General features: G+C 49.0%; 1 protein-coding gene across 4 annotated transcripts; it reads right to left on the reverse strand.

Annotated features, from left to right (window-relative positions):
- Positions 1–513: 513 nt before the first annotated feature.
- On the reverse strand, positions 514–17520 carry LOC112543804 (5-hydroxytryptamine receptor 5A-like). Of its 4 annotated transcripts, none has more exons than XM_075933247.1 (3): positions 15969–17520; positions 12010–12145; positions 3058–3215 (listed from the first exon to the last, which is right to left on the reverse strand). In XM_075933247.1, exons 1-3 carry the CDS (start codon positions 16740–16742, stop codon positions 3196–3198), a joined length of 930 nt encoding a protein of 309 aa, XP_075789362.1. In that variant the 5' UTR covers positions 16743–17520; the 3' UTR covers positions 3058–3195. The 4 variants fall into 4 exon arrangements, with proteins under 4 accessions (XP_075789360.1, XP_075789362.1, XP_075789363.1 ...); XM_075933248.1 differs by lacking the exon at positions 12010–12145 and adding an exon at positions 11074–11176 and having other exon boundaries at positions 15969–17519; XM_075933245.1 differs by lacking the exon at positions 12010–12145 and having other exon boundaries at positions 514–3215; positions 15969–17519.
- Between the last annotated feature and the right edge of the window lie 9250 nt (positions 17521–26770).

Raw genomic sequence — 26770 nt, forward strand, 5'->3', positions numbered from 1 at the left:
TGCCTGGCTCCTGGTTTTTTGCTCCAACCATTTAAGAACTTTGTCTCCACTTTTCTTTCTTGTAGATGCCAACTATGGCTCATGAGATAAAATGGATGATGGGGCCTAAAGATTGTCATTCCTTTTCAGTGATAGCTGAAGGAAATGCTTGTGTGAATGACGGCTTGTTAGGATCTTTAAAATGGAGTGTTAAATGACATGTCAGTATTTGACTTTTAAAGACTCCAGTAATTCTCTGTAGTAGGAACTGTCAGAGGCAAAGAATCACAAGGAGAGTTTCATCTGTTTTTTTTATTTATAAAATGTGTGGATCAGAAAACCATCAGGGCATGTACAGTTTACAAAAATACACCAGTTCGATGGCTGTATGTAGTGGCGAGAAAAACGAAAGAACCACGGGATTGAGCTGGTGGACAGGGGCACAGCTTCAGTGATGCAACATTGATTTATACCAGCTGAGGATCTAGCTCCAACTTGCCTTTCTCCCCTAAGCCACTCCTGGCAGAAAGTGGACTCTCACGGTCTTACCAAAAACCCGCAAATGCTTTGGGGGAAAAATCTGTAAAATTAGAAACTTTCTAGTGTACCTTGAAAGTCATCAGCCTTGGAGCAGCAATGTGACCTGAAAGTTCCTATTAGCAGCCCCACACATTTAAATGGATGGGACAGCAAACCATAACTACACAAGGCAGCCAGGCTCTTTGTGCATAATTCTTTTGCTTCCCTTCCCCTCTACATCTAAGTATCCGCTAGAGCAGAAAGGCCATAAGGCTTGTCTGTCTTTCTCTTCCAATGCTCACGGTTAACTCCTAAGTGGTTAGAGCGTTAGAGATTCAAAAGTACTAGAGAGAACAAGGAAAACATTCTGGAGGAGGTTTGTTTATCCTTCCATTCTAGTTGGTGTTTAGAGGTCTCTAGTACGCTCCAGAACTTTGTGAAACAATCTTCTCATGCAGAGCGTGTGCTTCTGTCAAGTTCAAGAGAGGCCTGTATAAATCCCTCTGGAGTTCAGTGCTGTCCTTGGCTGGAATAGAGTGGTATCCTAGCTGCCAATGGGCTTCATGGGAGATGACTACAGCCTCCCTATCACCACCACGGCTGAACTCACCCACTGTTGCGCAATGCTTCCTTTGACTTTTCCAACCAGCAGTGTGTAAACAAGAGGGCACATCTCCAGTTCTGTACAAAACAGAGTAACCTGTTCACATTTTAATTGTATGAAAGTTAAGCTCTTTGATAAGAAGAGATGTCGTTGTGTTCATTCCTCTGCCCCGCAGGAAACCTTTTCAGGTGCACTGCAATGAGCTTTGTTTAAAGCAAAGTAACACAAGTCATGGCCGATCACAAATTCTGCATCATTTTTTTTCCCCACTGTTGTAACTTAAACTACAGACATTTAATAACATTCTGGTGCGAAGCAGACTCAACTGTCAATCCCTCTTACTAGAACCAAACATGGAGGCCAATCCCTTCGACAAATTGTGCTGGGTAACAGTAAAATCCACGCGATCAGCACCCTGATGGATATGCTCATTAACTTGATGTTGACCAGAGAACAGACTGGTGCACTGCTGAGACCCAGAGAAATAGGTAAGTGTCTCATGTATTTATTCCAACCCTGTTTGCACATGATCCCTTGCTAGTGCTATAAAAAGCAATGCATGTAAACCGCAACTGTATTAAGGTATCAAGGAGATATCCTGAAGCTGGAGCTCACCAGGCGTGCTTCTACATGGCACCTGGAGCTCGAAATAAGTTATGCAATTTGAGCTACGCAAATTGTGTAGCTTATTTTGAGTCAATTTCGAGAGAGCTTATTTCGAAATTTGTCACTATCTACACAGCACTTATTTTAAAATAAATTGCTAGTCTGCAACGTCCCTTACTCCTTGTGGAATGAGATTTACAAAGATGTCAGAATAGCGAGCCTGCTATATTTTGAAATAACGGGTGTGCTCAAAAGACGTGGAATAGCTATTTTGGGATACCTCTGGTATCCCAAAATAGTGCTGCAGTGTAGACATAGCCCATGGGTGCAGAAAACTGGGAGAGTTCACCCTGCAGAGCTTGCGAACTGCATGGATAAAACTTCAAGGCTATCTTCTCAGCAGGTATCAATTGACTTTGGTGGAATGGTGCACATTTAAATCAGTTGGGGATCTGGCCTTACGATGCTGCTCCTGTAACCAAAGGGGACGTAATGGACCGTTAGTTTCAGTTAACTCAAAATTCACCTGTAATAATAATGTATAGGCATGGAGTCATGCTTGCAAGCACATGAGTGCTGTGTGCTTTGTTCACCTCAGGCTCCCTTCTTGCTCCAGTAGAGCTGCTCAACTTAGTCTCTTTTACTTCGATACCATTTTTGTTACTATTTAAATAAAGTGCATTTATCTTCCCCCCCCCCCAAGACATTCCTAAAATTAAACTAGTATCTGGCCCATGCACCAGTCAATCAGAGCTATTGCTTAACTGGCAGGTTTTTCATTCATGCCTGTGCTAGTTAAGATTCTACTTCATGGCAGCAAGAGTTGGCTGGATAGGGTTAGTCTGGTTAGATCAGATTAGGAGGATGCTAAAGGACCTTAATCTGTTTTTCCAGAATTTAGCATAACAATTCAAATCCTGGAGAAGGGAAGCATTCACCCCTTTATTCATCTATCAGGGTCTTTCTTCGGTACAGCCCAGCTGCAGTGTACATGCATTTCAATGGAAAACTGTACAGGGTAAATAGGTTTATGTCCCACATACAGGTATTGAGTATTCTTCACTGTTGCAAAATCCCTTGAGATAGCAGCTACTCTTTACAATCAGACATTTCACAAGCACCAATTTCTGTCAGTGTATTACATGGAAACGCAACCATCCTTCTTTCCCCTCTTTTATCTTTGTCTTACAAAAAGGTTCTTGAAGGCGCTGTTGTAATTTTTGTTAAATGCCGTATAAATAAGAGGATTAAAGAAAGAATTGGAGTACCCAAGCCAGAGAAAGATGCTTTTCCAGACGGGTGGAATGTTGCAGGAACAGAGGGGGCTTATTAATTCGGTGATAAAGAAAGGGATCCAGCAAAGTACAAAAACCCCAATTAAAATGCCAACCATCAAAGCTGCTTTTTTCTCTTTCTGTTCCCTCCATGTTTCCCCATCTGTCTGGAAAGTGATAGTCGCATGGCGAGCAGTAAACACCATCTGTGGTTCACGGGAAGCTTCTTTCACCTAAAAAAAAAAAGAAAAAAAAGAAAACACGAATTCTTACCAAGGCAGTTTGTTTGAGTCAAGTTATTATTATTGCTTAAATGACAGCATAACATCTGTGCACTTACAGCAAATGGACCAAGTGCCAGTCCTTGCAGGCTAAAAGAAACGGCCATGCAATGCTAAAACGACTGGGCTTCTGATCGTGTTGGAAAAGTGAGTGTTACAGAGGAGAGTATATGGCCTTTTCTCTTTCTCGATGCTTAGTACTTTGGCTCTTGTTCTATAGACTGGCACCTAGAATTTGTTTGGTTTGTTATAAGCAAAGAAGATTGAAATAGTTTAATAATAATAGTAAAAACAAACAGTCCAGGAATTCTGGAAGCTGTGGGAGTTTTTTTTTCTGTTAGTACACTGCTACTAGATTGAGTGCTGTAACCATGGGTTACAAAGATACAGTAGAGATACGCATGACTTGGCTCTATTGTCACAAAATTGGATTCTCTTGTTATAACCAAGAAAAATGCCTGTCTTTGGAGTAGCTGTGGAATAAAATCCCCACTAAAGTTCATACCGTGAAGCAAGTGTTATTGTAATCCATTGATGAGAGGAATCTGTGGGTTCTACAATGAGGACCACTCAACTCATACCAGCTGCTCAGTGGCAATGTGGAAGATAAACTGCCAATGATTATAGTGTCCATCAGATCTGGAAGGATTATTGTATCCCTTGATTATCAGTCAAGCAAAGGGTGGGACTTTAATAGGCCCTTAGACTGCACTCCTGCCAGACAACCCAATGGTATGTCAAGCACAGGTGCGAAAGATGACGAAAATACTGCCCACTAGAGCAAGTGGAAATGTTTCCCATCGATGCACTCTTTTGCTGGAAATTTGAGTTTTTGACTGAACAAAATTGTAAAAGAAATGTCTGCTTTCAATGGAAAATATCAATATGTCATCAAAAAAACAAACGCCTAAAACTGGAGGGGTTTTGATTTTCAACAACTCATGGAATTTGTTCAAGTGCTTTATGCTTCAATTCGCTCTATGGACTATCTGGCAGGACTACTTCTCCCATTGTGCATCATATCCAGGGATTTCTGTTGTGTACTGTCTCCCCTCAAGGGAAGTAGTCTGGCTAAAGAGCCGAGCCTATAGAGGAGAATAGGAACATAACGCTTTCCGACTCCAACTCCCATGGCGCATCACAATGCCATTTTGAATTAAAGAACTTCCTTCCCTCCTTCTCCCCCCACTCCCCCGGGTATGAAGTCAATTTTAAAAACCAAAATGGTTTTCTAACCCATGCTACTCCTAGCCTCGTAAAAGATATCAATTTTCTTTGGTAGGAGACACCTAAACCACTTTCTCTACCCCACAGCAGTTCCACAAGACATGTAGAAATGTCGAGTAGGTTAAAAAAAGAAACACCAAGAGCTGCTGGGAAGGGAAGGAAAGGTTTCACTTGTAGAGTGAATGCAGATTGGGTTTGTGTGGTGATGAGAATTAATGGGCCCAGTTTTGCCCACAGAAAATATTACTGTGACTTTTCCGTCACAATTAAAGGGTTCCCTAAGTTTTCAACTCAGCTAGGGAATACGATTATGAGGACAGCACAATAAAACACACAGTTTAGGGCCTGAGCCCTAAAACTCCTACAGAAGTGACAATTTAATAGGAGTTGCAAGGATTTGGCATCTCTTAGGAGACCGCGCCTTGTTCAGAAATTAGTTGCGTGCACTACAGAGGTATTCCACCTGCATGCGTAAGCTTTGTGATAGCTATTGACCCTCTGTTTAATGAGGACAGTAGCAGCCACAAAACTGAAATGTTGGCAAACGTTAAGCTATCACTCTTCAAGATGGATATCCCTAGATTCACCCAGAGATGTGAGGCATGACTGCAAAATGTAAGAGCAAGGTGATTAGAGGTGCTGGGAAAGAAGCAAAGGAAAATGAAATGCGTCACAATTGTTCCAAAAATGTAAATAGGATGCCAGTCATGTAGCAGGGGGTCACATGACTTGTCTGCAGGGGGACTGGCTCTGCATATGTTTAACCATGTGCTGCGAAAAGGATTCCAAACATCTTATATGAGTGCAAATTAGTGTCAAACATTGGACAATTACTCCTCCTGCGTGCTTGTTGTGAAGAGTGGGGTAAAGGAATCTATTGCTTATTTAGCTTATTTAGTATGGAGCTAGAGTACTGTACTTTGCTTGTGAGGCATAGCTAGAGGTCATCTATCAGTTCATGGCATTTTCTTTTCCATAGTACACTTAAAGTTTCTGGGAGTGGGGGAGTATAGAAACTGTTGATAGGGTGAGGCACTCAGAAATCCTGGCACTAATACTCCACTGCCTTGTGCGGCCATTGACATAGCTTCAAGCAGGCTTCGAACCATGTCTCAGCAGTGTGCTCTAATCAGAGCTAAAGCCATTTATAACTCTAGGCTAGGGAATGAGAAGGCAAGTATTTATATGCAGCGGCACAGCTGCAAGGCAGAGCTTGAGGCACTCCCACCACACAAAACACAACAGCCTGATAAGACACTCACATGGGCTATGGGTTCAAGGTCCCTGATCCCAGCCAGTCAGAATAGGGATCCTCCATGTTCCATGAGACTGAACTGCCAGTGGGCATAACTGGGTGGGATGGTCCTTCTCCTTTCCTAAGTGATTTCATTTTGGTGCCTAGATCCAAGGGAGGGGGTCACAGCTATGAATACTGAGTAAAGTTGGGGGTCTTACTGCATTTCAGGGGCAACCCGAGCTTTGCCCTCCCTCGCACTTTCCCTGCTCAGCTTGCTGGTTTCTGTGAATCCCTCTCTCGGGCACCTAACTGGGGGCTTATGGATTCTACCAGCATGCCCAAGAGTAAGACACTGCAATGCCTATGTCACCTTTGTGGATCTAGCTTTGCATAATCTTCAAGCTATCACTGGATCCCTATCTCATAGCATCAGTTGGAAGGCAGCTAAACAGTCACAGGTGGAGTTATGCCCAAATTCCTCTAACAAGAGCCAGCCAATGCACGACAGGTGGCCCACTTTGCACTGGGGTACTTCATCACAAGGAGGAGGCCAAAGAAGAATCAGGCCTGTTGTGTATTCTGAAGGCAGAAACGAAGTCAGCATTATGTGCCTGGCAAAGAGGGGTCCAACCTGCTATAGTGATGCAGCAGAAATAAGGCATTGAGAGCATCAGAAATATTTGTCAATACAAATAAAAGGGGTCTGAGCATTAAGTTGGAGCCAAGTGCATACTCTGAATTCCCTAGCCCTTTTGGTCTCTGTCATAAAGCACATTAAGGCTAGCAGATCAGTGTCTCTTTGCAGACTGGCTTACTCAGTTTTAAGCAGAGTTATTTGTTTCCATCCTGCTAGAACATCCATCCATCCAGTCAGCTACATGGAGGCAGAGGTGGGCGCTTCTTAAAATAGTTTACAGCAATCAATTTCATTACACACATTGAGGTTTGAAGTACTGTCTATAGGGGAATAAATACACTTTGTACACATTGCATTAATCCCCTTTTCCTCTAGGAAGCACGGCTGGTGAAACAATCAAAATGAATTCTCTTCCCCTTCCCCAGGAGCCTTTGGAGGGAGGGAGGATGATTTTGTCCATGGCACAACATACTTCAGATGGGCTGCTGCTAATGCAGTATGCACGTGCGGCCTAATCCAGCTCCCATTGAAATCAACAGAAATTCTCCCACTGATTTAGGTTTAAGTATTTTAGGATTTCTTCAGATTTAAATATGTGATACTTCCTGTGGTCACTGTTCATGTTTCACCAATGAATTTTTTTGGACTCCAGTGTTGCTTTGGGCCTCTGAGCACTGTTGTTCCAATATGACTATTAAATAATAATGAAAATACAAATGACAGTCTATCGCGTCTGCAAAGAATGGTATTGATGGCTGCCATCTCTATGAAAGGGCCAGATTTCTGAGGAATATTGGGTGTTGTTGCATCAACTTCAGCAGACTGGAGATATTTAAATGTGATTTGCCCCCGTTTAGCCAAACAGCTTTCAATAGATTCAGATGAGCTTCAGGTAAACAGAGACAGGAATATACTGCTCCGTAATGTCATCAAATCACCAAAAGGTTAAGAATCAAAGATCTCTCAGCTGCAATTTGCACTTATAGGCCTTCCATGAATATTTAACAGTCTCTCAAAAAGAAAATTAATGCCCTGATGCAGCAACATGGAAGTTAAGCACGTAGTTAAGTGCTTTTCTCATCTAGGACCCAAAGCAGTTGCATGAAAAGTAGAAGATAAAGAGAGAGAATGATGGAAATCGTTCTGGAAAGTGATCACCCTAAGCCTTTGGTACCTTCCAGCTGATTCCTAGCTATTCTGGGGAGTTTTCCTAGGCAGCTGCATTCTTACACTTGATAAAACAAAACATTAGCTCTGATCCTGGTCTGTGTTGAGAATTTTTTATGCTACTTCATGAGCACAGAGGCCTTCACGACAACGTAACTGGCCATGAGGTGATTATTGTAGTGTAAGGAGATCCTGGGTGGCCCAGAGAGCTAGAGGGAGAAGCTCCATACATGGAGCATTGCCTCAGCTAACAGATCAGGGAGATGGTACATCTTCCACAGCTGCTCCTATGCCTGGATGGGGGTGTAGGCTCAAATAGCATTTGAGCTCTTTCCAGCCCTAACAATTATGTTTCCTTCTTAAGGGCCAGATCCAACTCCCATTGAAATGTCATTGGAAAGTGGATCAACCCCATCTCCAGTTCTGGAGCAGATTCTACACTATCCCAGTTCCCCCAAGTCGTTCAGGGAAACTTCTGACTTACCTGAAACTAGAGGAATCCTCCATCGGGTTTAAATCGCTTGGGACACTGGCACAAAGTAGAATTACTAGGGCCCAAAATGATTGCAGTCAATGGAACTATGCTTGAACCTCTTATCTGGCCACTATGTAAAACAGGGTGTGCCAGATTAAAAATTTTGCTGGGCCAGAGAGGGTGTGAAGATGGGGGTGGGGTGTTTACTTGGCCCTCAGTGCCCCCCACCACTATGGGAGTGGTACACAGAAGCCTTCGACAGAGCACTTCATGGCACTGCTGTTCCCCCAGCTGTGAGGGAGGGGGAAGACGTAGAGTCACCTCCTCCTCCCCCTGCCAGTGTCCGCACCACCGGAACTCCAGAATTACAGGCAACCAGAGTACGGAGGTTGCCGTGTACTTTCAAAAGGATTACTCATGCTCTTAGAGAGGAGACAAGGGCAGAGGACCCACACCCTCCTACCTGATTATTTGGTCCTGGGAAGCTGAACCAGCTCTAAAGCAGGATATATTGTATAACTCAGTAGAGGTGAGTTCTGAACGCAAGAATGCAGGGCCTAGTCCCAAGCCCCTTGATGTCAGTGGAAAAATGCCCTTTAACCTTCTGAGTGTGGATCAAGTCTTCACTGTACAAAGATGTAGGCTTTGGTACGCATGTTGTGTCTAGCCCTTCATGCTTAACTTGGGGCCTGATCCTGCAACACTTTCTCATGCAAACAACTTATCCTTATGGGCAAGATTCTGCCATTCTTACTCACACTGAGCAATGCTTGACTCCACAAATAATCCCATTGATTTTCATAGTGCTCTAAAGAGTGTCTGGCTCAGAGACTAATCCCACTTATTTCAACAGGACTCTTTCCAGAGATAAAGTCTTGTTCACTGTGAAAAAGCATGTCACGGTCGGGCTCTGTGGGGCAAGAGCCGGGAAAGTAATCATATAAGCAAAGGGTGACGCACATGGATAAGGGCTACAGAATCAAGTCTTTGGTTACAAAAAAAACTTGCATCAAAGAAGACTAGCTTGATTTCGAGTTTGATTCTGCAGTCTTTGCACGGGCAAAACGTCCATTTGTTTCAGCGGGAAATAAGTATGTATTTAAAAAAGACAACCCTGAGTTTCTTATCTTCATTACAGGCTAGAAGCAGCTAGGAATGTGAATGGGTAATTGGTTAAACGGTTCCCTGGGAGCAGCCCCCCACCTGCGGCCTGCTCCAGCCACGGCTGCCAGCCCCGCATGTGGGGGCTGGATCAGTGAGATCCCACTTAGTTGGTTAACCAGTTAAAGGTTAAGTTAACCAGTTAAATGTTAGGTTAACTAACTAGCCAAGATTTTACATCCCGAGAAGCAGGCTCTCAAATATTTCATTTTTCTTCTTCTCACAAACATCTTTTTAAAACTCCTAGGTTCAGATTTTAGTCAAAATTCTGCTCTCGATTGCACTAATTAACTACACTCAGCTCAACTGAGTTATTCTGGATTTACACCATTGTAACTAAGTGCAGGAATTGGCCCTCTGTATGCCAAGTCTCAGGCTGGAGACAATTTTTCGTATCTTATATATAATTACATTGACAATTTGTAAAGCACTTTGCGGTCTGGTTCTGATGGCTGAAAAGCACTATATGGAAGGAAGATACAATTATAATTCTTCCAGCTGGAGCACCAGTTTCTTAAAGCAGTTTTGATGGCATTTAAGTACTGTGACTTCAAATCTCTTCTTCAATCTCAGTTGCCAGAAGGAGTGAATCCCACTCCTCTCCTCCATCCCCCACCCCAATCTAGGGATGTAAGCAAGGAGTCGACTACCTGATAAGCATAGGATTATTGGGTAGTTGAGTGAGTACTGGACTACTCACTTCCCCTCCCTCCAGTGCCTCCTCTGTATCAGAGGCAGCAACGGGAGGGGAAGCAGGAGCTGGTGCTGGGGGGAGCTCTTACAACATGTCAAATGCAAAGCCACAGCAGTCCTGGATCCGGGACTGCTCACTCCTAGCTTGCGCCGCCCCCAGGAGCTCACCTCGCTGCAACTCTGCACTTTAAATGTAGTAAGAGCCCAGTGACTTTTACTACATTTAAAATGCAGAGCCGCAGCAGTGGTAGCTAGCCTCTCCCCCTTCCCCCCATCATCAACTACTCAAGTAGTGGATGGAGTTAACTGTTGATTAACATCCCTACCCCCAACCCCATGCAGGGGTGGTTAGCAACCTGGGCATGCAGTTCTAATCCAGTGCCACAATATGTTATTCCCCCTCCCCTGGCACAATCTCCCCACAGGCAGTACTATCAGTGCTCTCCTTCAGTTTAAGAAGCTCTGCAAGTCTTTGATGGCTATTGCTGATAGGCTGCAGTTCTAATGATTAAATCACGCTAGAAATGCTAACAGCAGGGAATGCTAGAAATGCTGGGAGATAGAGTGGCCAGGGGTGTAGGGAAGGAGTGAGGCTGGAAGAGAACAACAGTGATGCAGGAAGGATGACATGGGGTGGATAAGGGGAGAAAGGGAAGAGAAGTGAAATGAAGGATAAAAGTGGCAAGAGATAAGAAGGCAGAAATCAGTGGGCACAAGAAGAGGGAGACACAGTCAAGGCAGGCTGCATCCACAAAACTATCAATTTCACCTGGGCATGGAAGGAGAAAAACTAAATTGCTGGAGTACCTGATTGAAGGGTTGAAATGAAATATGCCCCTTATTCCAGAAATGCTGATCCCTGTTTTTTTGTGTTCCACTTTGACAACATCTGTGCATATAGCTCATTTTTATGCAAACTTTAAAAAAAAATCTAGGCATTTCAGCACTTTCTGTGGAATGATCGTAATGTTTTGGGAAGAATGCTCAACTCTACAGCCCCATTGTTTTTCCCTAAACTTTTCACAATCTGGTATTTTGGACTCAATCCTGCTCCTGCTGAAGCCAAATTCTCACTATCTCAATGTGACTGGGACCAAGCTTTTTATAAATGCCTCACAATCTTTTACATCAGGAATAAACTACTATTTATTGCAATAAAACTCCCCATGATTTTTCTTCCTTCTCCATGGGTTAATGTCTGAGCTTTGCTTACCAAGTCTCTGGAGCAATAAGTGCTCAGAGCACTGCCTCAGGCATTTAGCTCTTCCACCAGGTGTTAAAGATTTCCCAGGGGAGTAGGATGATGCTCTATAAACCTGCAGAGGAAGCTTAATTTTTTTTCAGCCACATTGTAAAGTTCACACTTATGACAGCATGGATTCCATATATATTTAGAATTAACTCCCCCTTCCTCTCCCTCCCCCTAGCCCCCCCAAAAAACCAACCCAGGACATTGTTTAAATTTCTGAAAAAGATTAGTTACACAATCTTAGCAGTATTCTCAATTCAATTAGTTTTCCAGAATGATAGGCCGTAACAGTTTCTTCTACATAAATGTCCGTGAAAGCAAATGCATTGTATATATTTAGTTTGGCGTTTGTCTCTGGGGACGTTGTAGATAAATCCCAAGCAATGTATGTGTCATATTTGTAATTAGAGAAGTAAACTTGGCAGGAAAGCTGTGCAAAAAGGTGGGAGGGGAGGAATGCATTTCCAAAGGCTTGGGGCACTCATCTTTTCTAACACATTTTCTGGTTTAGTGCAGGCACTAGCTCTAGAATGACTTTTTTTCTATATGCCAATTTAAACCATATGTATCTCTTTATTTTAAGACATAAGGTCCAAGTCCTCTGAGGTACCAAGTGCCTTTTACAATCTGTAGATGCTGTCACTGCTCCCTAGAGTGAATTCAGACCTTAACATGAGTCCACTGTAATATATATACACCATGGACTTCAATCTGAAGTTGAAATCCATGCAGCTATTTATAGGACAGGCCTGAAAACAATTCCATTCTACCAAATATTTTGAGGTTTTGAAATTTGTGTTTTGTTGCCGAATAAAAATGAGACTCTTCAATTTTTTTCCTCAGAGAAGCATCAACCACTCAGCTCAGACTAGCCAGCAGACTGGTGATTAGTGTACTCACCTGGGATGGAGGGATCAAGTTCTAGTTCAGAACCAGGACTTAAATGTGAGTCTCCCACATCCCTGCTGAGTGCCCAAAACACTGGGTTATGGCTATTCTGAGTAGGCTGCTCTCTTCCCCATTGGGTCCAAGAAACCTTCCAAATAAAGTGTTCATCAAAACATTTTCTTTTGACAAAATGGTATTTTTTTATGAAAAATTTTTTGGTTAAGTTTTTCATCTGGCTCTTCTGTGTGAGGTTCAACTCTCCTGTACAGAGCCAGGCCCAATAGAGGGAACAGTGCTGAGTAGTGAGGTTAGATATAGTGTGATCCTATCTGTTACATGACTATTCTACAGTCCCCAGGGGCGGGCCCCACTCCCAGGGAGCCCCCTTATATCAGGGGCAGCAGCAAGGGTGGCAGGCAGGATCTGGTCCAGGAGATGAGCCAGTTAAAAACCAGCTGCTGGTGCAGACTAGTTACCTGCTGCCCAACGCCACTGCCTCCCATATAGGGGCAGCAGCATAGGGTGGCAACAGCCCCTGTCTGCGGGGAGCTCAGCACTCACCAGACAGAGGTGGAGGGGCAGGAGACCCTGCAGAGCTGGTGCTGTGGGGTACCAGATTTTAAGCCTGCTTACCCCCATCCCCCGCACAGCCCAGTGGTACCTGATTGCCCCCCTGTCCAGCCTAGCAGTGCCTGCTTGCCCCCTCCCGCCCCCGTATGCAGCCCAGCGGTGCCTGTCCTGCTTGCCCCCTCCCGCCCCCGTATGCAGCCCAGCGGTGCCTGTCCTGCTTGCCCCCTCCCGCCCCCGTATGCAGCCTAGCGGTACCTGTCCTGCTTGCCCCCTCCCGCCCCCGTATGCAGCCTAGCGGTACCTGTCCTGCTTGCCCCTCCCGCCCCCCCATGCAGCCCAGCGGTGCCTGTCCTGCTTGCCCCCTCCCGCCCCCCCATGCAGCCCAGCGGTGCCTATCCTACTTGCCCCTCCCGCCCCCCTGTGCAGCCCAGCGGTACCTGTCCTGCTTGCCCCCTCCCGCCCCCCTGTGCAGCCCAGCGGTACCTGTCCTGCTTGCCCCCTCCCGCCCCCTTATGCAGCCTAGCGGTACCTGTCCTACTTGCCCCTCCCGCCCCCCTGTGCAGCCCAGCGGTACCTGTCCTGCTTGCCCCCTCCCGCCCCCCTGTGCATCCCAGGGGTACCTGTCCTGCTTGCCCCCTCCCGCCCCCCTGTGCATCCCAGCGGTACCTGTCCTGCTTGCCCCCTCCCGCACCCCTGTGCATCCCAGCGGTACCTGTCCTGCTTGCCCCCTCCCGCACCCCTGTGCATCCCAGCGGTACCTGTCCTGCTTGCCCCTCCCGTCCCCCTGTGCATGCCAGCGGTACCTGTCCTGCTTGCCCCCTCCCGCCCCCCTGTGCATCCCAGCGGTACCTGTCCTGCTTGCCCCCTCCCACTCCCCTATGCAGCCCAGCGGTACCTGTCCTGCTTGCCCCCTCCCACTCCCCTGTGCAGCCCAGCGGTACCTGTCCTGCTTGCCCCCTCCCGCCCCCCTGTGCAGCCCAGCGGTGCCTGTCCTGCTTGCCCCCTCCCACTCCCCTGTGCAGCCCAGCGGTGCCTGTCCTACTTGCCCCCTCCCGCCCCCCATGCAGCCCAGCGGTACCTGTCCTGCTTGCCCCCTCCCGCCCCCCTGTGCAGCCCAGCGGTGCCTGTCCTGCTTGCCCCCTCCCACTCCCCTGTGCAGCCCAGCGGTGCCTGTCCTGCTTGCCCCCTCCCACTCCCCTGTGCAGCCCAGCGGTACCTGTCCTGCTTGCCCCCTCCCGCCCCCCTGTGCAGCCCAGCGGTGCCTGTCCTGCTTGCCCCCTCCCACTCCCCTGTGCAGCCCAGCGGTGCCTGTCCTGCTTGCCCCCTCCCACTCCCCTGTGCATCCCAGCGGTACCTGTCCTGCTTGCCCCCTCCCGCCCCCCTATGCAGCCCAGTGGTACCTGTCCTGCTTGCCCCCTCCCACTCCCCTGTGCATCCCAGCGGTACCTGTCCTGCTTGCCCCCTCCCGCCCCCCCCATGCAGCCCAGCGGTACCTGTCCTGCTTGCCCCCTCCCGCCCCCCTATGCAGCCCAGTGGTGCCTGTCCTGCTTGCCCCCTCCCGCCCCCCTATGCAGCCCAGTGGTACCTGTCCTGCTTGCCCCCTCCCGCTCCCCTGTGCATCCCAGCGGTACCTGTCCTGCTTGCCCCCTCCCACTCCCCTGTGCATCCCAGCGGTACCTGTCCTGCTTGCCCCCTCCCGCCCCCCTATGCAGCCCAGTGGTACCTGTCCTGCTTGCCCCCTCCCGCCCCCCTGTGCAGCCCAGCGGTGCCTGTCCTGCTTGCCCCCTCCCGCCCCCCTATGCAGCCCAGTGGTACCTGTCCTGCTTGTCCCCTCCCGCCCCCCTGTGCAGCCCAGTGGTACCTGTCCTGCTTGCCCCCTCCCGTACCCCTGTGCATCCCAGCGGTACCTGTCCTGCTTGCCCCCTCCCGCCCCCCTATGCAGCCCAGTGGTACCTGTCCTGCTTGCCCCCTCCCACTCCCCTGTGCAGCCCAGCGGTACCTGTCCTGCTTGCCCCCTCCCGCCCCCCTGTGCAGCCCAGCGGTACCTGTCCTGCTTGCCCCCTCCCGCCCCCCTGTGCATCCCAGCGGTACCTGTCCTGCTTGCCCCCTCCCGCCCCCCTGTGCATCCCAGCGGTACCTGTCCTGCTTGCCCCCTCCCGCCCCCCTATGCAGCCCAGCGGTACCTGTCCTGCTTGCCCCCTCCCGCCCCCCTGTGCAGCCCAGCGGTGCCTGTCCTGCTTGCCCCCTCCCGTACCCCTGTGCATCCCAGTGGTGCCTGTCCTGCTTGCCCCCTCCCGCCCCCCTATGCAGCCCAGCGGTACCTGTCCTGCTTGCCCCCTCCCGCCCCCCTATGCAGCCCAGTGGTACCTGTCCTGCTTGCCCCCTCCCACTCCCCTGTGCAGCCCAGCGGTACCTGTCCTGCTTGCCCCCTCCCCCCCCATGCAGCCCAGCGGTGCCTGTCCTGCTTGCCCCCTCCCGCCCCCCTGTGCATCCCAACGGTACCTGTCCTGCTTGCCCCCTCCCGCCCCCCTGTGCATCCCAACGGTACCTGTCCTGCTTGCCCCCTCCCGCCCCCCTGTGCAGCCCAGCGGTACCTATCCTGCTTGCCCCCTCCCGCCCCCCTGTGCAGCCCAGCGGTACCTATCCTGCTTGCCCCCTCCCGCCCCCCTGTGCATCCCAGCGGTACCTGTCCTGCTTGCCCCCTCCCGCCCCCCTATGCAGCCCAGCGGTACCTGTCCTGCTTGCCCCCTCCCGTACCCCTGTGCATCCCAGTGGTGCCTGTCCTGCTTGCCCCCTCCCGCCCCCCTGTGCAGCCCAGTGGTACCTGTCCTGCTTGCCCCCTCCCGTACCCCTGTGCAGCCCAGTGGTACCTGTCCTGCTTGCCCCCTCCCGCCCCCCTGTGCATCCCAGTGGTGCCTGTCCTGCTTGCCCCCTCCCGCCCCCCTGTGCAGCCCAGCGGTACCTGTCCTGCTTGCCCCCTCCCGCCCCCCTGTGCAGCCCAGCGGTACCTGTCCTGCTTGCCCCCCTCCCGCCCCCCTGTGCAGCCCAGCGGTACCTGTCCTGCTTGCCCCCTCCCGCCCCCCTATGCAGCCCAGCGGTACCTGTCCTGCTTGCCCCCTCCCACTCCCCTGTGCATCCCAGCGGTACCTGTCCTGCTTGCCCCCTCCCGCCCCCCTGTGCAGCCCAGCAGTACCTGTCCTGCTTGCCCCCTCCCGCCCCCCTGTGCAGCCCAGCGGTACCTGTCCTGCTTGCCCCCTCCCGCCCCCCTGTGCAGCCCAGCGGTACCTGTCCTGCTTGCCCCCCTCCCGCCCCCCTGTGCAGCCCAGCGGTACCTGTCCTGCTTGCCCCCTCCCGCCCCCCTGTGCATCCCAGCGGTGCCTGCGGCTCTTTCCCGGGCCCACCTCCGGCAGCGGCAGGACCGCGTTCGCCCGGCGCCCGCCGATGCGGAACCGGGCCGCCTTGTAGATCCTCCAGTAGACGAAGAGCACGACGCAGAGCGGCAGGTAGAAGGCGCCGCAGGTGGAGAAGACGGCGTAGGAGGGCGCCTGGCTGACCTGGCAGCGCTGCTGCTCGGGGCTGTAGGTCTCGCCCCAGCCGGAGAGGGGCGCCAGGGAGATGACGGCGGAGAGGGCCCAGGTGAGGGCGATCATGGCGTTGGAGACGCGGCGGCGGGCGCGCAGCGTGTACTGCAGGTGCCGGGTGATGGTCCAGTAGCGGTCCAGGGCGATGGCCGTCACGTTCCAGATGCTGGCCGTGCAGCACAGCACGTCGAAGGAGATCCACGCGTGGCACAGCGCCCGGCCCAGCCGCCAGCGCCGCCCGGCCGACAGCTCCTTCACCAGGCTCAGCGGCATGACCAGCGCCGCCACCAGCACGTCGGACACGGCGGTGGAGGCCACCAGGTTGTGGGGCACGCGGTGGAAGGTCTTGACCCGCAGGATGGTCACCAGCACCAGCAGGTTCCACAGGAAGGTGGCGACGGTCAGCAGGGCCAGCAGCGTGAGGATGAGGAGGCTGAAGACGGAGAAGGGCTCCCGCGGCCGCCAGGTGGGGCCGCCGCCGCCGCCCCCCAGCTCAGCGGTGGAGTTGCCGCCCGCCGGGGCGGAGGACGCGTTGATCTCCATGGCTGGCGGGCTCGGGATCCTGCGGGCCCATGGGGTCGGGCTCTGGGCCATGCCCGGCCGCAGCAGCAAAGCGGGCGAGGGGAGCAGCGCCGGGCTGCGTCCGGCCCGGGGGGCAGCCCGCTCGGTTGCCCCTCGCCCGGGGAGACGCGCCGCAGCCGGCCCCTCTCCCTGCGAAATGCCCCGGGCGCCGGCAAGCGACGTGAGTCTAGAGCCGCGCTCCGGCTGCCTCCCCTCGGCGGCTGCTCTCTGCTGTTGCCATGTGCTCCCGCCTGCCGCCCTGCAAGGGACGCGGCGCCGCCCCCCGCCCGCCTGCGCTCCGGGATCCCGCTGCAGGAAAGGGCCAAGGGAGAGAGGCTCGCTCGGGTCCGCCTGGTGGGGGGTTTCGGAGGCTGGGCGGAGCAAGCAGCGCTTCCCGGCGGGGGGCTGGGAGAAAAGCCGCTCCCGCAGGCAGGCGCCCGCCAGACACAGCGAGCGTCAAACGCAGGGCTCCCAGCAAAGCCCCCTCCCACTGCTCTGCAACAGCCCGAGCGCCCTGCCACGGCCCCTCACCCCTCTGCCCGCTCCTGCAACAGCCCGAGCGCCCTGCCATACCTAACCTACCCCTCTCCTGGAACAGCCCGAGTACAGTACATCCTCTCCTCACATCAACCCCTCCCTCCTCCAACCATCCCACCTCTCCCTTCTGCTGCAACAATCAGACGCCCTCCCAGAACCAAACCAACCCTCTCACCCAACCCTTACAGATAGAGCACCCCACACATCCCCTCCTGTTACAGCCTGCACCTTCATACACTTTCCTCTGTAACAGCCAGAATAGCTACCCCCACCAGCCAGTGCCCTCCTTACACTCAGAAAATTGCACCCTGCCCCAACCATCCCACTCCCACACCTGAACTAACCAAAGAATCAGACTCCACCCACCACACTCACTCACTCATCTCAGTAACAACCAGAGAACCCCACCCCAGTTCTGTAATGGTTATAACCTTCTGCCCCACCAGGGTGCAACCACAGTTGTCCTAAGGAAGGGACTCAGTGCAGGAGAAGACCCCTTTCCACTAGGTGATGTGTCCAGGGCAGAGAAAACTGAAGGACTCAGGGCTTCCCTCAGGCAGCGGGTAGAGCCAACTGAAGGCACCTTTGGGGGGGAGGGGGCGGGGAGATGTATAGACAGCAAATGAAGCATCTGGGCTCCAGGGCATTGCCCAGCCTAAAGAGCACAAGGTGGACTCCTGCCCCCCCCCCACCCCACTGCCCACAGAGAGACCCTGCATCTGGACTGTTGATCCCCTGCCTGAGGCTGAGGAAAGCACTAGGGCCACCTCTTCCAGCCCACAGCACCAGGATTTGGCAGGGGGACAGATGGCACAGTTGTGTTACCTTGCTCTGTGCAATGCACAGCTTCCTTCTCTGTACCAGCACTCCTATCCCATTCTCCTGTCTAACAGTCGGCACACCCCTTCCCTTCCTAGCAAATATCCAGCTCCATAGCACCCTGGTCCTTCTCTTCTCCCTGCCCTCTCCTCCTATCACAGCCGGGGGAGCATTCACTCCTCCTAAACAGATTAATGTCTCTTCAGGCCAGGAGGGACCATTATGATCTTCCAGTTTGATCTTTATTTGCAAGCCATAGAACCTCACACATTCATTTTTGCAGCAGGCCCATAACTCCTTTTTGAGCTATTGCACTTTCAGAAAGAAATCAAGACTGGATGCAAAAGCTTCAAGCGACAGAGATGCACCACATCCCTAGGTAAGTTGTTCCAATGGTTAATTATTCTGTTACACATGTGCACATTGTTTCTCAATTGAATTTCTCTAGCTCCAGCTTCCAAATAGGACAGCTTATTTTTTCCCCTGTAGATTAAATAGCCATCTACTCTCAATACATGATTTTACTATGATTTGCCTAGAACAGCACAGTTCTACTTGGACCTAACTCAGGGAGAAGCCAGAAAAATCATAACTTTTAACTGTAGAGGGTAATTAAATTAATTTGAAGAAATTTGGACCCACTTTGAGATATATTTGGATAAAAACATTAAGACTGGAAAATATGCCATATGTCCATTTCTCTTAACCTCTCCTCTTTCCCTCTCATGTATGTCTTCTCTTTTTAATAGTTACCACCATATGTAGTAGTTCTGTGTGGCCTGCAGTTTTGACAGGTTGTAAAGTTGCATAATTCTGTGGCTCTCCCTGGTTCAGCACACATGGGACTTGACCGGTCCTGAACGGGGAACTTTGCTGAACCAGGAGACACCAATGCCAATGTAACCACCACTCAGCAGATTTGAACCTGGGACCTCTGGAGCTTAATGTATGAGCCTCTACAGCAGGGCTACTCAACTTTGGAAGCCCTGGGGGCCACAATGATAGTCACAGCACGTGTTGAGGGCTACACCGTAAGTGTGGTTGCATATACATGCAAATATATATGCAAGTATATGCAAATAGCTTCTTTCACACTGACAGGCATGGATACAAAGATTAAGGTAAGACTACACAACACGCCAACCCCATTTAAGTCAGTTCTGCTGATATTAATAAAATGCAATATTTACCTGATTTCCACCCATATGACAGCACTTTTAATGAGCAAGGACAGTCCAGGAATTTGACTACGAAAACACATATCAACAGAAGACCATTATATTGACTACTTCTTTGTTTTGGCTTCACAAGTTTTAACAATGTTGCCATTTGTAATGCTTCTTATCAAAAAGAAAATTGTATACCAGTGTTTTGGGTGTTTAGCTTGAACCTTCGGATTGTGTGTTTCTTGGAGTGATTTCAAAAAAGAAGTTTCCAAGCCACAATGCTTCAGCCTCGGCAGGCGGGAACTTGGGCGAGTCAGGCCAGGAACAAGAGGCAAAAAAGGACAGGTGCACAGGAGCCCCATCCTGGATTCCCAGCAGAGCTGACATCCCCACGGGGGAGTCCATCGCTCCATGTGAGATGGAGGCAGGGCTACCTGGCCGCGGCAGGGAGTGAGCACTTCATATAACTCAGATATGACACACCTATGTACTCTTCAATTTGGGGCTGTCTGCATATTGAGCATAGAAGCTCATGCAGCATAGAAGCTTGAAGGCCATTCTAAATTATGAAGGCTTTTAATGGGACCATTATAAGAGATGGAGACAGTTTCTCTGCACATTGGCATTCTCCAGTCCCCTGTGCTGCCCCACCTTCTCAACTCCCCCTCACAGTCAGGTCTAACATTTTCATTTATTTATTATCTGGACGTGGTAACATCTAAAGGACTCAGTCAGTGTTGGGTCCCATTGTGCTAGAGCATTGTGCAAAGGCATAGGAAAAAGCAGTCCCTATTCTGAATCTACAGTCCTAATTTAAGAAAAGCTACAGCAACTGAATGTGACAGACAAAAGGCAGGAATGGATATTTTGTTTCTTAAGTTTGTTAGTGAACTTAAAACTCCCGGGTTTGTTTCCAAAAGCTCCCAACCAAGGAAATCCTGTATCCTCTTCCCCACAGTGGCCAGCATCAAAATCTTCCGAGGGAGGTGTAAAACCATCACTGTGAGCGATTAGGTGATACCATGCCTGTGGCTGAAGTTTCTTTCTAACCCAGAACACTGAGGTCTTGTCTACAGTGGCATTTTTTGTAATCAAAAACTGCCTTTGGTTGACAACACAGGGAGACCGTAATCACTACAATGTAGCTTTTGTCGGGGGGGTGGGGAGGGGAAGGCACCCAGTTTTGGTGACGAAACTTCTACCTCTGTGAGACTTCTGTCTTTTCCCTTCTCTTTACTGTTGATGGAAGACCTGTGTGTACTCTATTGTTTGTTTTATAAAGAAAACTGGCTTTTACCAGTATCCCACAATGCCTGCTCTGATGGTTGTGCTCTTTGTTTTATGATCTCTGCTCAGTGTTTTGTGATCTCTGCTGCCCTGCAGGCTTGCACCCCTCCCCTTTCCATGCTCTGGGAAGTATCTGAGAGCTGAGCAAATCATTGGAATGCTCCTGTTCTACCCTGCTAGAAACACAGTAGCTGCTGCAGGGGGAAGGCTGTGGTGCTTTGACATTCCTCAGCACAGACAGCGCACAGAGCTACTCATGATGCTGCTCCCAGAAGCTGAGACTGCCGTGGGAGAACTCTGAGAGAATCCCAAGAAGTGCAGGGATCAGCTCTGCCTTCTCACAACACCTCACAGTGGGATGTTCATTCACATTGCTTTGCTCTTATCTGTCGACAGGGGAGCTAGCAATGTGGCCATGAAATGCTGACAATGGGAGGGAGAAAAACAAGTACGACCAGTTTTCACTTTTGCCGATTTTTGCATGGCGACAGCACTTTTGTGGCCAAACCTGAATCGAGGGTTAATAGCCCTCATAAATGTTTAACCTAGCTAGTGTAAATAAGTGATATTTTTATTAGCCAACTAAATAACAATTACAAAAAATTGTGCAAAGCTCTTCCACTCACGAACAGTGATGGTGAGTGCTAGAGGTTAGTTACAATCTGATAAAGTGTGTATTTGCCTCCTAATCTTTCTGGACTTCCTTTTATACTTGTATACTATAGGGTCAGTCAATTGAGCTTCTCTGTATCATTCCTTATTTTATGTTCCTTTACCTTGTTGTTTCTAATTCATCCCTAACGTGAATTAAAGTTCTAGTCTCTTTAATCTTTCCCACAATGAAATCTTTCTATTTCTCTAGAAATTTTCACTACCTGTCTCTGGATCCTTTGTATTTCTTGTACAGTAGAGTCTGGATTATCCAACCTTCAGTATTCCGACATTCCGCTTTATCCGACCCGGCAGCTCCCGGGGACAAAGCAGCGCCGGCAGGTGTGACATCAGCGGCTCCAGGGTGTGGGCCAGGAGAATGGCCCCGCTCGCTGCCCCATCACTCTCCTGGAGCCGCTGGTGCCGCTCCTGCTGGCACCGCTTCATCCCCTCCCTGCGGCACCTGGGGACAAAGCGGTGCCAGCAGGAGCAGCATCAGCAGCTCCAGGAGAGTGATGGGGCAGTGAGCTGGGCCATTCTTCCTGCATGCGCCCGGGAGCTGCAGGGAGGGAAGGGGCCAGGGCCAGGCAGGGATGTTGACCAAGTGGCGCTGGCTACAGTAGAGTCCCTATCATCCGACATTTTCGGTAATCCGACCACCTGTCAGTCCCGTTTAGGTCGGTTAATCGGGACTCTACTGTATATTCTTTTGAGATGGGGTGACCAGAACTGAAAACAGTGGGTCAGACATTCAACCAGCATGACTCAGGACTGATTACTGATGTCAGTATTTCCTGGTCGCAAGCCATATGTTGAGAAATACTGATTTAGTGGACTCAAGAAACAGGTTCATGCTCTGCCACTGACTTTGTGCAAATCACTTAGGCCAAGATCCCTTCTAGTGGAGTTGGGCAACTAAATAACTTAGAGGAGTTAGGCCTTAATCTGACCCATGCATCAGTTTCCTGTCTTTGAAATGGGACATTACTTCCTTATTCCACAGAGAAGTTGAGAGGATGAAATCCATTAATAATGGTGAGGTCCTTGTGTACTACAGTGACCAAAGCTGCACAAATGCAGGTTGCACCTCTAGAATCTAGCATTCTCTGGTCTAGCAACACCCATGGTCCATAAGGACCATGGATGCTCCTGGATCAGAGAGCCCAGGAGCCTAATGGCACGAAAGCCAGCAGCCCGGCCAGGCTGGGGGCAGCAGGACTCAAGGAGCCCCATAGTAGAGCCGGGCCCAGGGCCATAGAACCCTAGCCCACCGTCTGCAGCAGTGCAGGATCAGGGAACCCTGGCTGTGCCAGACCAGGGAGATCCAACTTGTACCTGGATAGAAAAGAATAGATAAAGAAAAGGACTATATAAGAGCTAGAACTATTGTGTTTGTGCCTCAGTTAAACACTGAGTCAATTGTTGTTTTCACCCTGTGAGGCATTGCCTTCTGTGCTGATTTTAAAGTTAATGATACTTACCTTTTATTTCCTGAAAAAAACCATCTTTTTTCAGTTATTGTTGTTTAACTTGTTTCCCCTCCTTTCTGCAGTTACTATCTGAAGCCTTTAAATAAACAAAAGGTATTTAAAAATCTATCCAGTATCTCTTTGGTTTTGATTGTCATGACTACTTTGATGCTGAGAACTACTTTGTATCTTCATATTACTCAAACATACTCCTATGTTGCACCTTCTTTGTAATTACTGCAGTGTTATGTGACCCTCTACAAAATTAACTTAATTACAACACAGTAAATATGCAATAACAAACTATTTTATTTTCCTACCATATAGATCAATGTTACTGTGGTGACAAGAGATGTTTTAGGGATGTGAAGGACTGTCAACTATCCGATAAGGAAATGTTTATTGGATAGTACACAGGCTAGTCAACTAGTCGCTTCCCACCCCCTTGCTGCCTCTGTCAGAAAGAGGCAGCAAGGGGTGGGCGGGGACAGGTGGTTCTTCAAAGCGGCAGCGCCAGACCCTGGGCTCCACACAGTGCTGATGCTTTGATATTCTGCATGCAGCCTGGGTTCAGCTAGGGTGTCCCCAGGCTGCACACACTGTTTCAAAGCAGCAGTGTCACATGGAGCCCAGGATCAGTTGGAGACTCCCTTCAAAGTGTAGCAACAGCCCTAGGGTGCCTTATCGCCGAATTGAATAGTCGAGGCAAAATGCATCGACTATTTGATTGGTCAGTTAGTCGATATGTAACATCCTTACTATGTTTTAATGGTGTTCCAGAACTCTGCTGTAGCTTGTAAGAGTCCAAAGCTGTTGCATAACTCTGGAACGTGATTAAAATACAGTTTGGTGCAATGTACATTGCAAGACACAACTGCGCTTTAAGTGCCTCAGGGCAGGGTCACTGTGTTGTAAAAAGGCTTACCCAACACAGCATGAATTACAATGTAGCTGAGCTATTAGTCCACATGCCCCAATCCTCATCATCTTCTTCTCCACTATGTTTGCTGTTTTCTTCTAATAGCAGGATGATTTCTTGTGGGATTAAACAAACACCCCATCCCTCCAAACAGGAAGCAGCAACCACTTTTGGGAGCACCAGCACACATTCCAAATGCAGCTATTCCCTACTGTTGGCCTCTGTAGCCCAATGGCCCACATTTTTTGACTGACTGATTAGGTCTACCCTGAATTCTTGCAGAAGCTCACCAGAGATTAAAAGGGCAAGTGTGGGCGGGAAGATGGAAGTAAAAGGGAATAAATGGGATTGTGGGCAGACAGCATGCACCCGGGTTGCATTCTGAAGGAAGGATCAGGACAGGTTCTTATACAGCATCCCATATAAGCTAAGTCCCACTCCGCAAACAGGAAAATTTATTTAGTTTTGATTTATGAATAATTGTTGCCTATTTGCTTTTTGTCATCCATAAGCCTCTACTGTGTTCTTTTCCTTTTTAGTTTCAGGGGCTTTTCCCTCTGATAATCTATTACAATAACTTCTGAATATACACAAGATTTTTTTCAGACTCAAGTTTACACTAAGGGCTTGTCTACATGTACAGTGTGGCAGAAGTGCCACTGCAGTGCCTTGTGATGATGCTAGCTGTGTCGATGGGAGAGCTCCTCCTATCCAGGTAAGAACTCCACTTCCCCCAAGAGGTGTAGCTATGTCTATGGGAAAAGCTCTCCTGTCGTCATAGCTCTGTCTACCTTGGAAGTGAGAAAATCCACACACCTGAATGACAGTGATACCAATATTTGCAGCATAGATCAGGGCCAAGAAACTACTTTTTTTTAAACATTATAAGCTTTTTTTCCACTTGTCACAATTAGGGATGTTAAATTTTGATTCATCAGCTAGTTGAGTAGTCAGTGGAATTTCCATTGACTACTTAATTAGTCGATAAGAGGAGAGAAGGTGCTCGCTATCCCCACTGTGCCTCTGCCTTTGAAATGTAGCAGGCGGCTCTTGCTACATTACAAAGACAGAAGCGCAGCAGTCAGGACCTGGCGTGAGCGGGGACTGCTTCAGTCCTCTCTCGTGCTGGGTTCCCCGCTGTGCCTCTGCCTTTGAAATGTAACAAGAGTCTCGGGCACCTCTACCTCCCCTGTCCATCTGTCCCTGCACTGCAAAGCCAGCTCCCCCCAGCACCGGCTCCTGCTCCCCCTACTTGCCTCTGATATAGGGGGTGGGCGGAGAATGCGAGTAGTCGACTCACGTAATAGTAGTCTAGGCTTAGTGGGTAGTCGACTGTACAATTACTCTTTTACATCCCTAGTCACAATTTAACTTATGGAGTTCTTTGGATACCGGAGGTGTCAAAATATGCCATTAAGACTTTTTAAAACTTTTGTGACTGCAAAAAATCTTTACCAAATGGCAGAAAGAAATGTACTGAATTTCATCTTTCTGTTACTTCAGAATTTATTTCTATTCTTTGCTTGTCTTGACAACTGTGTTTAGAAGACTCAAACTCTGTTTCAGAATAGAAGTTGCTACTTCTATTCTGTCTGGGCAATTTTTCCTCAATGAGACGTCTTCATAAGTGATTTTTCTAGCTCTTCTTTTTCTGTTCTATAATTTTACCAACCCTGCATGCTATTTCAGAATGCAAGCTTTCTTTGCCTTGTATTGCTTGAACTGGAACTTCTCCCGTCCAAAAATTCTATAGGCCTGAACTTCTCAAAGTGACTAATGACTATGGGTACCTCTTTTTGTGTGTGTGTCCAATTAGGTATCACAAATGCTGAGCAGTCACCCTTTGAAAAATCAGGCATCTTTCGGGTCTTTGTAGAAAAGCCCCCCAAAATAGAAGCATGTAAAATCACTAGGCTTTTCAGAAAATTTAAGTCTATTACAAATCTCCTTTGAAAAGCCACCAATACCTATTAAGAGAAACACTCAGTATTTTTGGAGATAAACTTATCTTTTTAAAATAGATGATGTGATCTCTGACAGTATCAAATAGCAACTTAGAAAATGTGCTGGCAAAATATCCAACGTGTATTTCTTTCATTCATCCTGCTGCTTTGTTTTCCTTTATTGTCATTTGGAAACTTTGATGGGAAACCAGGATTACAATAAGAAATTATTCAGTGCAAACGATAACTGAGAATCCCACTTCTCCACGAAAAAAACAAAACCCAAACAAAATCTGCCAGTCTGTCATATTCTCTGAGCATTGTGCATCTATCCTACTTGCAAGGAATTGAACCCCCCCCTGAGCTCTTCAATCTTATCTTTCCTCTTTTGAATATTAGCAACTTCACATAACTCCAAAAGGATCTCAGTAGAATGAGATGAGTGCGCTAAAGTGATGACTTAGTCCCACCTGGTGCCAGAGCTGACACTGTTCCTGTCATTGGTGAAGCTGCATGAGTGACTAATTACTGATCTCTTGTTTGCCAGAGGAGTCAGTGCCATGGAGGGAAGCTTGGCTAAAGAATCTAGTTAACTTAAGCAGTGCAGTGACAAGAGATGTCATCTGCCTTGCTCTGCTCAGGTTGCTGTAGGCTGAATTGAGCAGCTTCCAGAGTAATAACTTCTACTCAGGGCTGGATGGCATTGGCATGAGAATGAATGATGACATTATGAATGTCTTAAGAAAAAAAAAGTCCATTTCCACATCCTGGGTCACCAGTGGTGATACTGTTAGTAGTGTTCAGAAGGCAATCTCCGAGCTCTCTTTCCTTTACCTTTAAATCATCTGCAGTAATAATCGGTTCATCTTTATGGTAAAATAACCTTTAATTTCTAGACTCCAATGAACAAGAGCCACCTACACCTAATTCACTATATCTAGCTAACCTGCCCCCAAAAAACCCGGAGAGGGAAATACTGAGATGGGATGGCATAGATATTATGGGACCAACCAACCCCTCTGTTTATGTAAGCAGTGAAGAGATGTAAAATCCCATTTAATTAGTTAATCGGTTAAACACCCTGGTGGGCCTGGCTGAGTCAAAGGGTTAAGCAAGCCCTGTAGTGTGGTGCTTCTCTTACAGAACTGTAAATCCCTTGTTTACAATTCCCCTGTTGATTAATGGTAATTTAACTTCCACCTGGGTATGGATCATCTCCTTTGTTCTCACTGGGGGACTAGCAAGGGACAACTCCCCAACATATAACATG

Source organism: Pelodiscus sinensis, chromosome 7 (genome assembly GCF_049634645.1).
Source record: "Pelodiscus sinensis isolate JC-2024 chromosome 7, ASM4963464v1, whole genome shotgun sequence".
NCBI lineage: Eukaryota > Metazoa > Chordata > Testudines > Trionychidae > Pelodiscus > Pelodiscus sinensis.

Excerpts from the sequence above, each read along its gene's own strand:
- LOC112543804 (XM_075933245.1), bottom strand. The coding sequence starts at position 16,742 with ATGGCCCAGAGCCCGACCCCATGGGCCCGCAGGATCCCGAGCCCGCCA. Across the intron at positions 3,216-15,968 it reads CGGTCCTGCCGCTGCCGGAG|GTGAAAGAAGCTTCCCGTGA; the intron begins GTGGGCCCGGGA and ends TTTTTTTTTTAG.